At 55.4% G+C, this 12,464-nt stretch overlaps 1 protein-coding gene across 8 annotated transcripts in view; it reads right to left on the bottom strand.

Moving 5' to 3' along the window:
* EPS15L1 (epidermal growth factor receptor pathway substrate 15 like 1) overlaps nt 1-10,990 on the bottom strand; it is a 98,505-nt gene extending 87,515 nt beyond the window's left edge. For all 8 annotated transcript variants that reach the window (XM_039243331.1, XM_039243332.1, XM_039243335.1 and 5 more), the window contains exon 1: nt 10,925-10,990. In XM_039243331.1, the coding sequence (XP_039099262.1) occupies nt 10,925-10,957 (33 nt within the window). In that variant the 5' untranslated portion in view covers nt 10,958-10,990. The remainder of the gene's footprint in view (nt 1-10,924) is intronic.
* Between the last annotated feature and the right edge of the window lie 1,474 nt (nt 10,991-12,464).

Below are 12,464 nucleotides of genomic sequence, written 5' to 3'. Positions count from 1 at the left end.
CCGGCCTTCCCCAAGTGGGCCCTGAATCTTCCCCATATTCCTTTCCTAGATCAGCCACCTGGGCCATCTTCTGAGCTCTGGCCCAGTGTTTCACCATCCCTCAAGAGAACACACTGCCCGGGACTCAGGGCTCCCCAAGGCGGATGGGGTCAGCAGCTCTCCACGCCCCTCCCCTCCTCTCTGTGGATGGCATCATCACCCTCCCGGTACCCATGGCTCTAATATAGAGCCTGGGGGTCCTCAGGCACCAGGCACTGAGGAGGCACCCAGATTCCATGGAGGAGTGGAGCATCACGGTCTGGTCAGGGAACAAACACAGATGAGCAAACGTGCTGGCAGGAGCAGAGAGAGGAATTATACGCGGTCACTCCTCGGCCCGGAAAGGACCCTCTGCAGTTGGCAAGCAGTATGAGGTTCCAACCCTCTGCCTAGCTCTCGAGGGGCCCCACAGCCATCTCCTGCCTCCACCGGCTGACTGCACTACTCTCCCACACACACACAGCCACCTGGAGCTCACACATACTCACCCAGAGACCCCTGCACCAATCAAACGCGCACAGCACTCAGTCCCGGCTTTCCTTCCTGCTCCGGCAGATGCTCTAAGTACCGCATGCCTTCCACTCCTTGTCTCCGTCCAAGTTACTCCCTGAGCCTGCTGAAGGCCAGTTACCTCCCAGCCCCACAAATGACCCCTTGCCTTAAAAAGCCTCCCAAAGTCCCCCAAATGAAGTGAGTCCCTCCCACCCCGACACTCCCATAGCCCCGAACTTACAAATGGGATGTTTCTCAATGTCCAATTTTTGTCAGGGCCTCCCTCCCACATTTCTAATTCAGTGGAGGGGGGTGAGGTAAGAGGTCTCACATTTATTCTACCTTTTGCAATGCTGGGTCAGGAACCAGGCCTTCCTTAAACGTTTGTTCACAGAATGGGTAAGATTTCAATGGGGCCTCAGGAGGAAGGGGTGTGGGGAGAGCAATGCTCGGGTAGACACAGCCCCACCACTCAGCAGCAGAGTACAGACAAAAACCTTGCGGGGCCTCAGTTTCCCCTTCCATAGGATGGGAATGATACAGTGCCTGCCCTGAGGATTACTTTGAGCACCAAACGAGAAGATGTAGGTAAAGCATAGTCCACAATTGGGAGATGCTACTGCGTCCATTATCGCCCTTATTATTACAATCACTGAGACAGAGGAGCGGGCTTTCTTTACAAAGAATCGCGGCAGGCGGGAAGGGAGGTCAGGCAAGGTTACTACCAGGAGGTCTCTTGTGAGCACCGAACCCAGGTCCTTAGAGCCACAGCAGATAATCTTTGCCAAAACACAGGACAACAATTCACCAGACGCTGGCCACGCTGCGGTGCCTGTCGTACTCATTTGCTCTCTCACCCAGTCGGTGGAGACACTCCCACCACCTAGGGCACCCCAGTCTTTTACTAGTTCTTAAGTCTCACTGATGACTTTTTTAAAACATGCAATTTCACACAGAGAGGGGTAAGTGCTTAGTAGCTGTGAAGCAAAGGTTATCTTCAAGGGGCTCAAAGGCAACAAAAAATTAAATCAAGAGGCTGAATGCCAACAGGACTAGCTTGGCTTGAAAGAAAATGTCGATTCCCTGGTCTGGCGTGTGGGCGACAGAAACAAGAGCACCGGCTCGCACCCACTCGGCAGCCGCTCATCCCTGTGGAATCCTCTGCTCCACGGGAAGAATGTCCAGGACAGATACACGGTGCACGGCAGGCACAGCGACCGTTCTCGTCTTCGTCAAAGAAAACCCCTGACGGGAGAAATGTTCTCAATAACACACACCTAGGTCTGCCCAGTTCTGGCACCTCCAACCCGGAACTGCTGCTTCCAGCTAGGGGGTGGGGGGGTGGGGTTTAGAAGGCGAATCCATGCCCCAAACCTCCCGGTCCTGGTTTAAGAGTGTCCATGTGAGGACCTCACCACCAACAGTTCTTTCTATTCTGTCCCCTTTAAAAATGGTCTGTGGAGGGAGCGCCTAGGTGGCTCAGGCAGTTAAGCATCTGACTTCAGCTCAGTCATGATCTCACGGTTCATGGGTTCGAGCCCCGCATCGGGTTCTGTGCTGACAGGTCAGAGCCTGGAGCTGCTTCAGATTCTGTGTATGTGTCTCTCTCTCTGCCCCTCCCCTGCTCACGCTCCATCTCTGTCTCTCAAAAATAAATAAACGTTAAAAAGAAAGTGGTCTGAAAGATCGTTTCCTTTTCCCACTGGATATGTAAAACTGACAACAACCTTTGTGGATTAAGAAAAGCCAATTTTCGGGGCGCCTGGGTGGCTTAGTCGGTTAAGCGTCCGACTTTCGCTTAGGTCATGATCTCGCGGTTCGTGGGTTCGAGCCCCGCGTCGGGCTCTGTGCTGACTGCCAGCTCAGAGCCTGGAGCCTGTTTCAGTCTGTGACTCCCTCTCTCTCTGACCCTCCCCTGCTCACGCTGTCTCTCTCTCTCTCCTAGAAATAAATAAAACATTAAAAAAAAAATTTAAAAAAAAAAAAAAAAAAAGAAAAGCCAATTTTCTACGGATCGACAGGCATGCCTGTCACTGCCACTAGTGAATCAGAGAGCCTCCTCCCCACCCTCTCAGGGCAGAAGCAAAGAGACATCGGCAGCCCTGCGAAGGCATGGGGGCCTGGCCATCAGGACGTTGGCCCCCAAGGCCTCCCTGACTTGCAACCCCAGGGCAGGAGGTGCCTGCTTCTCCCCTTAGAGACAAAACATTTCCACCGATCAACTACCATCCAGGGCGACTAGAGGGACTGCTCCCGGTTGCTATTCGGAGTCCGTAGCATCAGTCAACAGATGGTTACCACCCGCCTGCTGCAGGGGCGCGGGACACAGCAGGGACACGGCTGCTCCTGCCCCCCCGGGGGCCCACCGTGTGGTGTCCACAGGAGGGAACACTGGCTTTGGAGCAGTGGTCTGACCCAAGCACCCCACTCCCTGGGAGGCCTGAAACCAGTCATCTTACCACTGTCCTTCTTAGTTTCCTTGTTCAGAAAGGAGCGCAGGGACAGTGGCAATGACACTTCCCTAATGAGGAGCCAATGGTGAGTGGGCACGAAGTGGGTGTCCACACACACTCCCTTACTTCTGCGCAACACCTGCGCCCCAGATCTCTCCCCCCAAATGGGTTTCTGGAGTCTGGGAAGGGGGCTCTGACTGGGTAGGAGGGGGTGGGGAGCAGCCAGTCTGGAAAGGCTGCACCCATCTGCTGCCTCTGGTCCCGCCGCAGCGGAAGAGGGGAAAGGGGAAGGAAGAGCCAGACCCGCCCCCCCCTTCCTCTTCTCCTTATTTCCAACCCAGAGGGGCAATTCACTCCACCTGTGCGGGCTGCCACCTGACCTCCTCGAGGTGTCTGCCACACGGGGCCCTGCTTATCTGTGTGCCTGGGAGCCCAGCTCTGGCTGAGCCACCTGCAGGGAAGGGGCTGTTTCTTGGTCTCATTCCAGCACCGGGCGGACGCTCAGCAAAGGGACCTGACACAACCCCCAGGAGGCAGGCTGCTTCTCAGCTGCCCCTAAATGTGGGGTCCCCGGCCTGGAGGGCCTGCTGCAAGGTGGCAGGTCTGATCTCAGCTGACCCAGCCACCCACCCGGCACTGCCCGGGACAGCGGGTCTGGTCTGGCCCTGCTGGCCGCACACACTGTACCTGCCTTCCCCCCCGCCCCAACTTGGAAGGCCCCTGCCCTACACTCCTTTAGTCACAAACCCCTCTCCTCTCCCAGAGTCCACCTCATGTCAGGCTGCTCTTTGCCACTTCGTGCCCAAATCACAACAAAAGTCCCCGAGCTAGTGTCCGGCTCTGCACATTCTCTATGCAGGCGGTCAGATCTAAACACGTCACTTCCCTCCTCGAGAACCTGCCACAGCCCCTCACGGCCTCACACACGGTGGACCTGCCCCACCATTCTGCCATTTGTTCAACAGGATTCCTGAACACCTGGGGAACAAGGACAAATTAAAACAGGCCTTTCTGGGCATAGTCTAGGTGATGGGGGAGAGACCGACCATCCATCAAATAATCCCACCAGCAGGAAATTACAAACTGGTGTGTGGAAAAGCACAGAGCATCCCCACAGGCAGTAACAGAGAAGCTGGGCCAATCTGTCAGGGAAGGCTTTCCCTCCGGAAGTGAGGTGCCAGCTGAGATATGAAGAGGAGAAGTTAACCCAGAGATAAAACAGGGGGAAGAAAATCCCTGAAAGGAACCATAAATAGCATATGCAAAGGCCCTGAGGCAAGACGGAATGTCGCCTGAGCAAGCAACTGAAAAAAAATGCCAAGGGGCCACAGGGCAGAGCAAACAGGGAGGAGGGCAGCACTGGGGAGCGTGGGGTGCAGGTGGGCAGCGTGCTTCCTGTCCGCAGAGAGGGACAGCCAGGCCCCCTGACACCACCATTCTCTGCTTTCAGCCAGTGTCTACAAAAGGCAAACTGACTTTTTACCAGCAGGCCTGAAAGGTAGTAAGTCGATTCTGTCACCGAGAGTGCAACAATCCCCCCTGTAGGCAGAGCCAGGCCAAAATGCAAGGAGGTGGCTGGTTCTGGCCGTCTGTAACCTCTCCCGCCCTCCAGCAGCTTGGGATGTTAAGGCTGGGCCCACTACTGCAGTAGGCAGAGCATTCTACGCAGAGGCGGCCCTTTGGGCCACACAGCAGGCAGGTCTCTCTCTCTCACCCCGCCCCCTCATCGGCCACTCTAGGCAAGCAGACGCCCTGTCAGTCCCTTTTGTCTCAGGCCAATCTGTAGGCCAGGCACAGACCGTGTCCCACTTACCAAACCACCTTCTCCCTTTAATCCCTACGTGACCCTAACTAAAAGAGGGAGGTGGACCCCAAGGTCTCAGCCCCGGCCTCACATCCAGCCCTCTGTGCTGGAATCCCAGTCTCCTGGCCTTTGTTCATTCTGCTTTGCCTCTGTCTGAAAGAGCATCCCCCCCTTCCCTTCCCTGTGTCCCCGCGGCCCAGCGCCAACGCCCCTTCTCCTCCACGCAGCCGGCTCCACATGGAAGCGTGTGACCCGGCCCTCGTCCAGCTCACGCCACCTGCGGCCTCTGCCTCCACTGTGACCTGGACCAAGGCGACTCTCCTCATGGGCCGGACATGGCTCACATTTCTGCATCCGCCCCGAAGCACCCAACACCCACTCTGGCAGGGAAACCTGCTGACCCCCCGTAAAGACGAAAAGGCAGCCTTTCCGTTTCCCCTGCAACGTTCCAGGGAGATGAGATCAAGACAATAAAGTAAAAATGTAAACAGGTGATCTTCTCTCCATCAGACTGCACAGCATCTGGGGGACACAGCGCCTACTACCTAGGGAGCATGGCCACTGTTTAAAACCACGTAAGCCCTCACGCTGTCGAATGCTTGGCAGTTCAAGAAATAAAAAGAAACTGGAGTGCAACACAGAGCCCCAGACCCGCGTCAGATGAGCTGTGTCAGCACGCGCTTGCTGGGTGTGACCTTTCACAAGTGACCTATGCCTCCGGGCACCAGTTCACCTCTTTATAAAAAGGGAGGATAAGTCGGAGCAGGGAGCCCTGGGAGGGAAGGTGAGCAATCTGAAATGCCCCTTCTGCTCAGTCCTTGGCGCCTGCGTAGGGAGGCTTCCCCACCTCACCTGCGGGACTGTACGCTTGGCTTCACAGTCCGCACAGCGCCGAGCACACGACCGTGGGACAGACCAGACTTGCTCATTGCCTGCCGTCTGCACCCCGGTCCTCAGAACCTGGGCTCCACGGGACAGAACTGTGTTCAGGGTCACTGTCACCTCTCACAGCCCAGGCGGAGCCCAGCCCAACACATGCCTGCTGAATGAACAGCGTGATCCACGAACAAGAGGCACTGACAGCCCACCCGTCACCCTGCGAGGTGCCAACGCCCCACTGTCAGGATGCGGATACTTAACAGTTAGGCCCAATTTGCACATGACAAAGGGAGATACAGAAAATACTGCATGACTGAGGGCCCAGAGAGAACATCTGGGGACCCTAACATGGAAAACACCCACCCCCTGAAGGGACCTCATGTGATTGCGGGGAGGGAGAGGCGTCTTTGGGGAAGAATGTGGACTAGCTTTCCGAGTGGATGCTGGCTGCTCAGGTGAGGTCTGGGTGGGGAGAACCTGAGGGCACCGCCCAGAGGGGCTGACAACCCGCCTCTCCTGGAGCGGTGGCGGCTGTGTCCATCCATTGGCACAATAACGGGAAGTGACCTGCGGCATCAGGGAGTGGATGACACTCAGCACTTGGGTACCATCTGATCAAAGAGAGTCCACTTCCGGGATCAGCTGATCGGGTGAAGAGCCAGGCATGAGAAAGTTGCTTTAAAGTTCAAAATTGGGGCAGAGGGAGCAAAACTTGTACATTCTTTCTCAACTGGGAGCTACTCGGTCCACAGAAACCAGGCCAACGCAGGTCAGTACGACAAAGGGACAGTCAGGGAATTCTGGATCTTATGAGGCAGGGCCAATCTTTACCCTAAACCCTGGCTCTGTACCCACCCATTTATACCACATCACCATTAGCATTCTAGTAAGAAAGAGAGACTGGCAATGCTTTTAGAGGCAAAAAAAAAAAAAAAAAAAAAAGGGGGGCACGAAAGGACAACCAAGTGTCCCAAGCACTTGGCATTCGCCGCAGACATGTTCACCGGGTGTTGCTCTGGGCAAGGTGCCCAGCAGGCTGCCTGGAAGAGGGGAAAGAGCGGGGCTCTGAAAGCAGATGGATGTGGGGTCGACCCACCAACTAGGACTTTGGCAAGTTACTTAAATCTCCGTGGGTCTCACTTTGTGAAACAGGAATAAAAACCTCCCAGAATGTGATACCCATTAAGAAGATGATGTGTCTCAAGCTCCCGGTGCTGGACCGCAATGGCGGGGGGAGGGGAGGTGTGGAACCTCTTGGGCACAGGACACTCTCTTCTCAACAAGCCCAATGCTTCCCATGTGCTTCCCAGGTCAAGAGCCACATGAGGGACCCACAGAAGGTACAAGATGTAGAACTGACATTCAGGTGGGACTGAGGGAAGACATCAGCAGCAAGGCCTCTGGGAGCAGGCGCAGCTGCAGCAGGCGGTCACAGCATGAGGTGGCGGCAACAGAGCCACGGAGGGTGTCGGGAACAGAGCACTGGGAAGAGCAAGGTTTACATGGAGGTGGTGCAAGTGCGGGAGAGCAAGCCGGCCAGGCCAGGCACGGGGTAGTCGAGCTGGACACAGAGGGGAGCAGCTGGAAGCTTCTGGAGCAGGGGGATGGTTGTGTGGGGAGGGAGAGTCTAAGTAGGAAGGGGGCCGGCCGCAGCCTCTGAACTTGTGCCTGTGCTAAGGAGGCAGCCAAGTCCGGCGGTGGTGGGTGGCGAACGGAGAAACAGGAGGCTGGACTCCGGAAGGGTCCTGGAGGGGCAAGGACATGCTCTGCGGGGAGACCCTAAGACGGAGCAGACAGGACGCAGTGTTGTGGGGCTCAAGGGCGACCAAGGACAGGCCACCAGGGTTAAGGATAGTATGACGACCAGTCATTTACGAGACCATGTGGTACAAAGGGGTGAGGGAAACAGGTGCATTTCCGGGGTAGGAGAGGCAAAGGGGAGCTTGCCCAGAGGCAGAGAGAAATGGAAATCACTGAGCCGCCAACAGAGGGAGAAATCAACCCTGACTCTTCAAAACAGCACGATTTCTATGCAGGGTCATCAGAGGCTGTACAGGGATAGAGGTGTCACAGATGTGGGGGACTGTGAAGCAGACCGGGAAAGGCACCGATAGCAGAAGTGCTGGTGACAGCAGACAAACACACTGCCCCTCTCCCCTCTGCCACCCTGCCGGCAGCTGCTTTACCCACCTTCAACTGGCCATCCTTGTTCTAAATTCCACATTCCGAGAATGTTCCAAGTGTGCCCTACACGTCAGTCCCCAGCACAGCCTCACGCTCCAGGCAGGTCCCTGAATGCCCCGACCAGAAATTATCCTGGAATCCTACCCATGCATCTCTGGTAATTATCTGTGACACTGTGTGATCCCTCAGCCAGACCGAAAGCACTGGAAGGGGCTATGCCTCACACCCTGGCCGACAGGAACACCTGGTGCAGCAGAGCTTCCCATAAGAACAGGTGTGGAGAGGGGTGCCGGGGAGGTTCAGTCAGTTAAGCATCTGACTCTTGATTTCAGCTTGGGCCATGATCTCGCGGTTCGTGAGTTTGAGCCCCATGTCAGGCTTTGCACTGACAGGGTGGAGCCTGCTTAGGCTTTTCTCTCTCTCTCTCTCTCTCAAAATAAATAAATAAACTTAAAAAAAAAAAAAGAACAGGTGCAGAGAAGTGCTATAAAACTACCTAAAGGACTAAAGCCTGGTCACGCCTTTGTTCAACAAAGGTATAAAGGAACAGGAAAAAGCACAGAGGTCTGTGACCTAAACTTGTCATGGGCCCCTGGCTGTCAGTCTCTTGCAACTCCCACGGCTAGCCCCATCCCACACAGAGAGAAGACAAGCCACCTGCAAATGGCGCTAGTAGGTATAAGTCACTGGTGCTTCGTGAGTATATCTGACACCTCCTGGGAGCTGGTCTAGGATCAAGAGCCTGTACCTGCTCTCCCTGGGTGCCTGGGTGTAGACCACGACTGGTGCCGAGGGGTGTGTGGAAAAGACACGATTCTGGTGGGACGGAGGGGGCCCTACTTATGACAAGCAATCAGCAAAGGCCTCTGGGAAGAATGATGTCTGAACTACCACCTGAAGCAGGGAAAGGATCCGGGGACCAAAAGCACCAAGAAAGAGACAGGGAAGAGCACTTCGGGAAGAAGGAACAGCCAGTGAGGACACCCCTGAGGACAGAGAAGGCTGGGACTATGGGAAGCGCAGAAAAGCAGCAAGGACAGCTGCAGTGTGAGGACCAGGGAAAGCATGAGGCAGGAGAGGGCTTCCTAAAAAAGAACTGGGATTTGATTCCAAAGGGTGCTAAGCACGTGAATCACATGACCCCAATCACGTTTTCATTCCTCCACTCACTGTAGCAAACCACCGCCTTCCTCTGAACCTAATTCTGCATCAGTAAAATAAGAATTCCCCTTTCCTTGTTGTGTGGATAAGCGCCAATGTGTTAGAAAGCGCTTAAACTCCAAAGCACTCAATGACCATTAGCCACTATTGTCATCAAAGTTCAAATTAGGGCTGTCAAAGTTTGATAGGAAGTTTTAGAAAGATTTCCACACCGCCCCCAAAATGGGAGCACTTTCTCATTAAGTGAGCCTAAGTGAGTTTCACTCCCTAACACACAAATCCTAAATTATAGCATAATAATACCCTCTACCTATAGAGCACGTAGTCTACATAGCACTTTCATATCTGTTATAGGACATATTAATTAATAACCACTGGTCTTTAATACTTTTAATTTCCTGACAGTGTTAGAAATTGGCTAGTTTTTTTTTTTTTTAATGTTTTATTTCTGAGAGAGAGAGAGAGACAGCATGAGCAGGGGAGGGTCAGAGAGAGAGGGAGATACAGAATCCGAAATAGGCTCCAGGCTCTGAGCTAGCTGTCAGCACAGAGCCCGACGCGGGGCCCAAACCCACGAACGATGAGATAATGACCTGAGCTGAAGTCGGACGCTCAACCAACTGAGCCACTCAGGCGCCCCAGAAATTGGCTGGTTCCTGTAAGATTTAGCAGGTAGGTGTGTATGTCTCTCTCCTTGGAAAAGGTGACCAGGCATGCCAACCTATCTATCAGCTCTCTTAAGGTTCAGCATTCTTACCGCTGTGGTCTACATTCCCGTATGTCCCAATCTGCCAGAGAATTAGATAATGTTAATAATTACAGTACCACGGAGTGCTTTGATGTGCCAGGCACTGTTCTAAGCGCTTTACATGCTTAATGTTCACATTATCCCTGTATGTTTTATAATTTCCATTTTCCAAATGAGTTCTAAGGGCTTCATCCAAGGACACTCAGAGGAATAAATGATAGAGCCAAGAACTAAAAGGCAAGATGATATGACCCTGCGTCTTCTCTCTTCAGTCCAAGTCCGTGCCAGATAATTCAGACAAAGTGCTTATAAAATGGTGCTTGGTACAACACAAGGATTCAGCAAATAAAGGCAGCTGTTGTTGGCAGGACACAGGTAGTTTCTAGTACCCGTAAGAGTGTCACCTCCAGGAGAGCAGCGACCTTGTCTGTCTGGGTGACTGCTGCGCTCCCAGCACCTGGCCCAACGTCGACCGACAGATAAATGAATGAACGTCCCTCCCAGAAAGCAAGGCTGCCTGCGCAAGGCTCTTCTTTGCATGTTATATGTGTCGCGCCGCTGTTACTGCCCCTTAATGAGACCATCAGGCGGATGTGAAGACGCAGAAAGGAGACGTGCGAGCTCCTCTTTCTCAATTTAAGGGTCGCAGAAACAGCTCGTAAGGGAGAGAGGGATGAGTCCGGGATCGCTCTGCTGGAGGGTCCTGGCTCTGGCAGGGGTCTGCCCTTCATCCCGGCGGGGACACCATCCTCCCCGGCGCTGGGACCCGGCAGAAAACAAAGACTCGCGGGGCCGTCGCACCCACAGAAAGGCTCGCTCCCCTCGCCCACCTCCCCGAGTGAGAGCCTAGTGCCACCGTGCATCGCCCGGTCTGGGAGCCGCGGCTAAGGCCGGACTCGTAGCCGGGCCCGGGCCCTGAACTATGCACAACCGTGCAGCAGCCCCGCCTGGACGCCGCCCGCAGAGGGTCGCCAGGGAGCGGGAGGCCGCGGGCCGGGCCGGCCTGTCACCTTCAGGACCGCCCGCCCACTCGCCCTCCCTCCGCACAGGCCCGTCAGCGCGAGCCACCGCCGCCCTGGTGGGCCTCCCCGCGCATCGGTCTCCACGCGGCGTCCGCCTCGCGCCCTACGCCCCGGCGCTGCACCCCCCGCCGCTGGCCCATACCTGCTGGGAGAGCGGGATGAGCGGAGCCGCCATCTTCCCGCCGACTCGGGCTCCGAGCGCCGGGGAGACGGGGGCGGGGCCGAGCGTGCGCACGGGTGTGAGGGGCGGTGCGCGCGCAGCTGAGTCCGGGAGGGGGCGGGGCCGAAGCAGGGCCGCGCACGCGCAATCGAAACTGAAGGGGCGGGGGCGAGGGCGGGTCGAGGGCGGGGCCGTGCACACCTCCCCCAGGCCAGGAGGGGGCGGGGCCGGTGGGGAGCGCGGGTCCCACGGTGTGAGTCAGGCATTTCTGTCCCTTTAACCCTCCGCCCGCTACTTAAGTCTGACATGCTGTCATTCCTTCAGGTGCCATTCCCTTTCCCGTGCGTCAGGCAAATCCTTATGGGCAGGTTGTTGCGCACCCCGCAGAGCGTCAGAAACCTCGCCGTGCCCAGCAACGCTGCCTGTTCCCAGGATAGGGTGTACGTGTGTGGGGTGGGTGATGATTTCCCAGCTCCCATTTCTAGCAGGAGGCAAATCACCTTGGCAAGTCACTTAAGTACTTTCTCAGAGCCCCCAGTCCCCTCTTCTGAGAAGTGGGAATGGTAATATATGCTTGCTTTTGTTTTTTGTTACACCTCCGTGTCTCACATTGTGCCTGGCACAGAGCAGGCGCCTGATGTTTGCTGGAGAGTCGGTACTGGAGGGGGCATTTATTTCTTAGACGTTTTGTCTTCCAATGGCTAGGGACAGACACGCATCTGTGGCCAGATTCCACTACCAGGGTGAAGAGGAAGGTCCAGCCAGGCAGCTGACCGCAAGGACTCTGCAGGGCAGGTGGGCTCCCCTTACCGGCCCTCCTGTGATGGTGGCACAGTGAGCCTGACCAGGCCCTGTTGCTCAGACCGGCAAGCTGAAAGGCCATGTGATCTCGGGGTGGGGCAGAGCTTCCTGTCTCCCTCTTCCATTTCAGAGTCTCAAAAGCTGCTGGTGGTCTTATGAGACACCCCTGAGTAAAGAGCAGTGATGTGAGACCATGTGTCATCTGGCCTCCTCTTGAGAGTGCTCTGCAGTCTGCTCTAAGCTTTCAGTCTCGTCATGCTCCTTCACCCCTCTGTTCCCTGTATAAAGATCAATGGGAAGGGGCGTCTGGGTGGCTCAGTCAGTTGAGCGTCTGACTTCGGCTCAGGTCATGATCTCATGGCTCGTGAGTTCGAGCCCCACTTGGGGCTCTATGCTGACAGCTCAGAGGCTGGAGCCTGCTTCGGATTCTGCGTCTCCCTCTCTCTGCCCTTCCCTACTCTCATTCTGTCTCTCTAAAATGAATATAATCATTTAAAAAAAAAAAAGGATTCTCTCTCCCTCTCCCTCTGCCCCCTTCCCCAAAAAAGAGCAATGGGAAGCCACCAGAGGGTTTTGAACATGATCAGGTTTGTGTTCTAGAATGGCGACTCTGGATGCAGCAGGGAAAATGTACTGAGCATGGATGGATGGAAGGGAGTCGGTCAACCAGAAAGCCCTAGTGGTGCAGGTGTGGTGATGGATGCTTTTAGCTGTCTTGAGT

This window comes from Hyaena hyaena, unplaced genomic scaffold (genome assembly GCF_003009895.1).
Source record: "Hyaena hyaena isolate Hyena2069 unplaced genomic scaffold, ASM300989v1 scaffold_227, whole genome shotgun sequence".
In the NCBI taxonomy this organism is placed as follows: Eukaryota; Metazoa; Chordata; class Mammalia; order Carnivora; family Hyaenidae; genus Hyaena; species Hyaena hyaena.
This window is presented reverse-complemented; position numbering and strand designations above follow the sequence as displayed.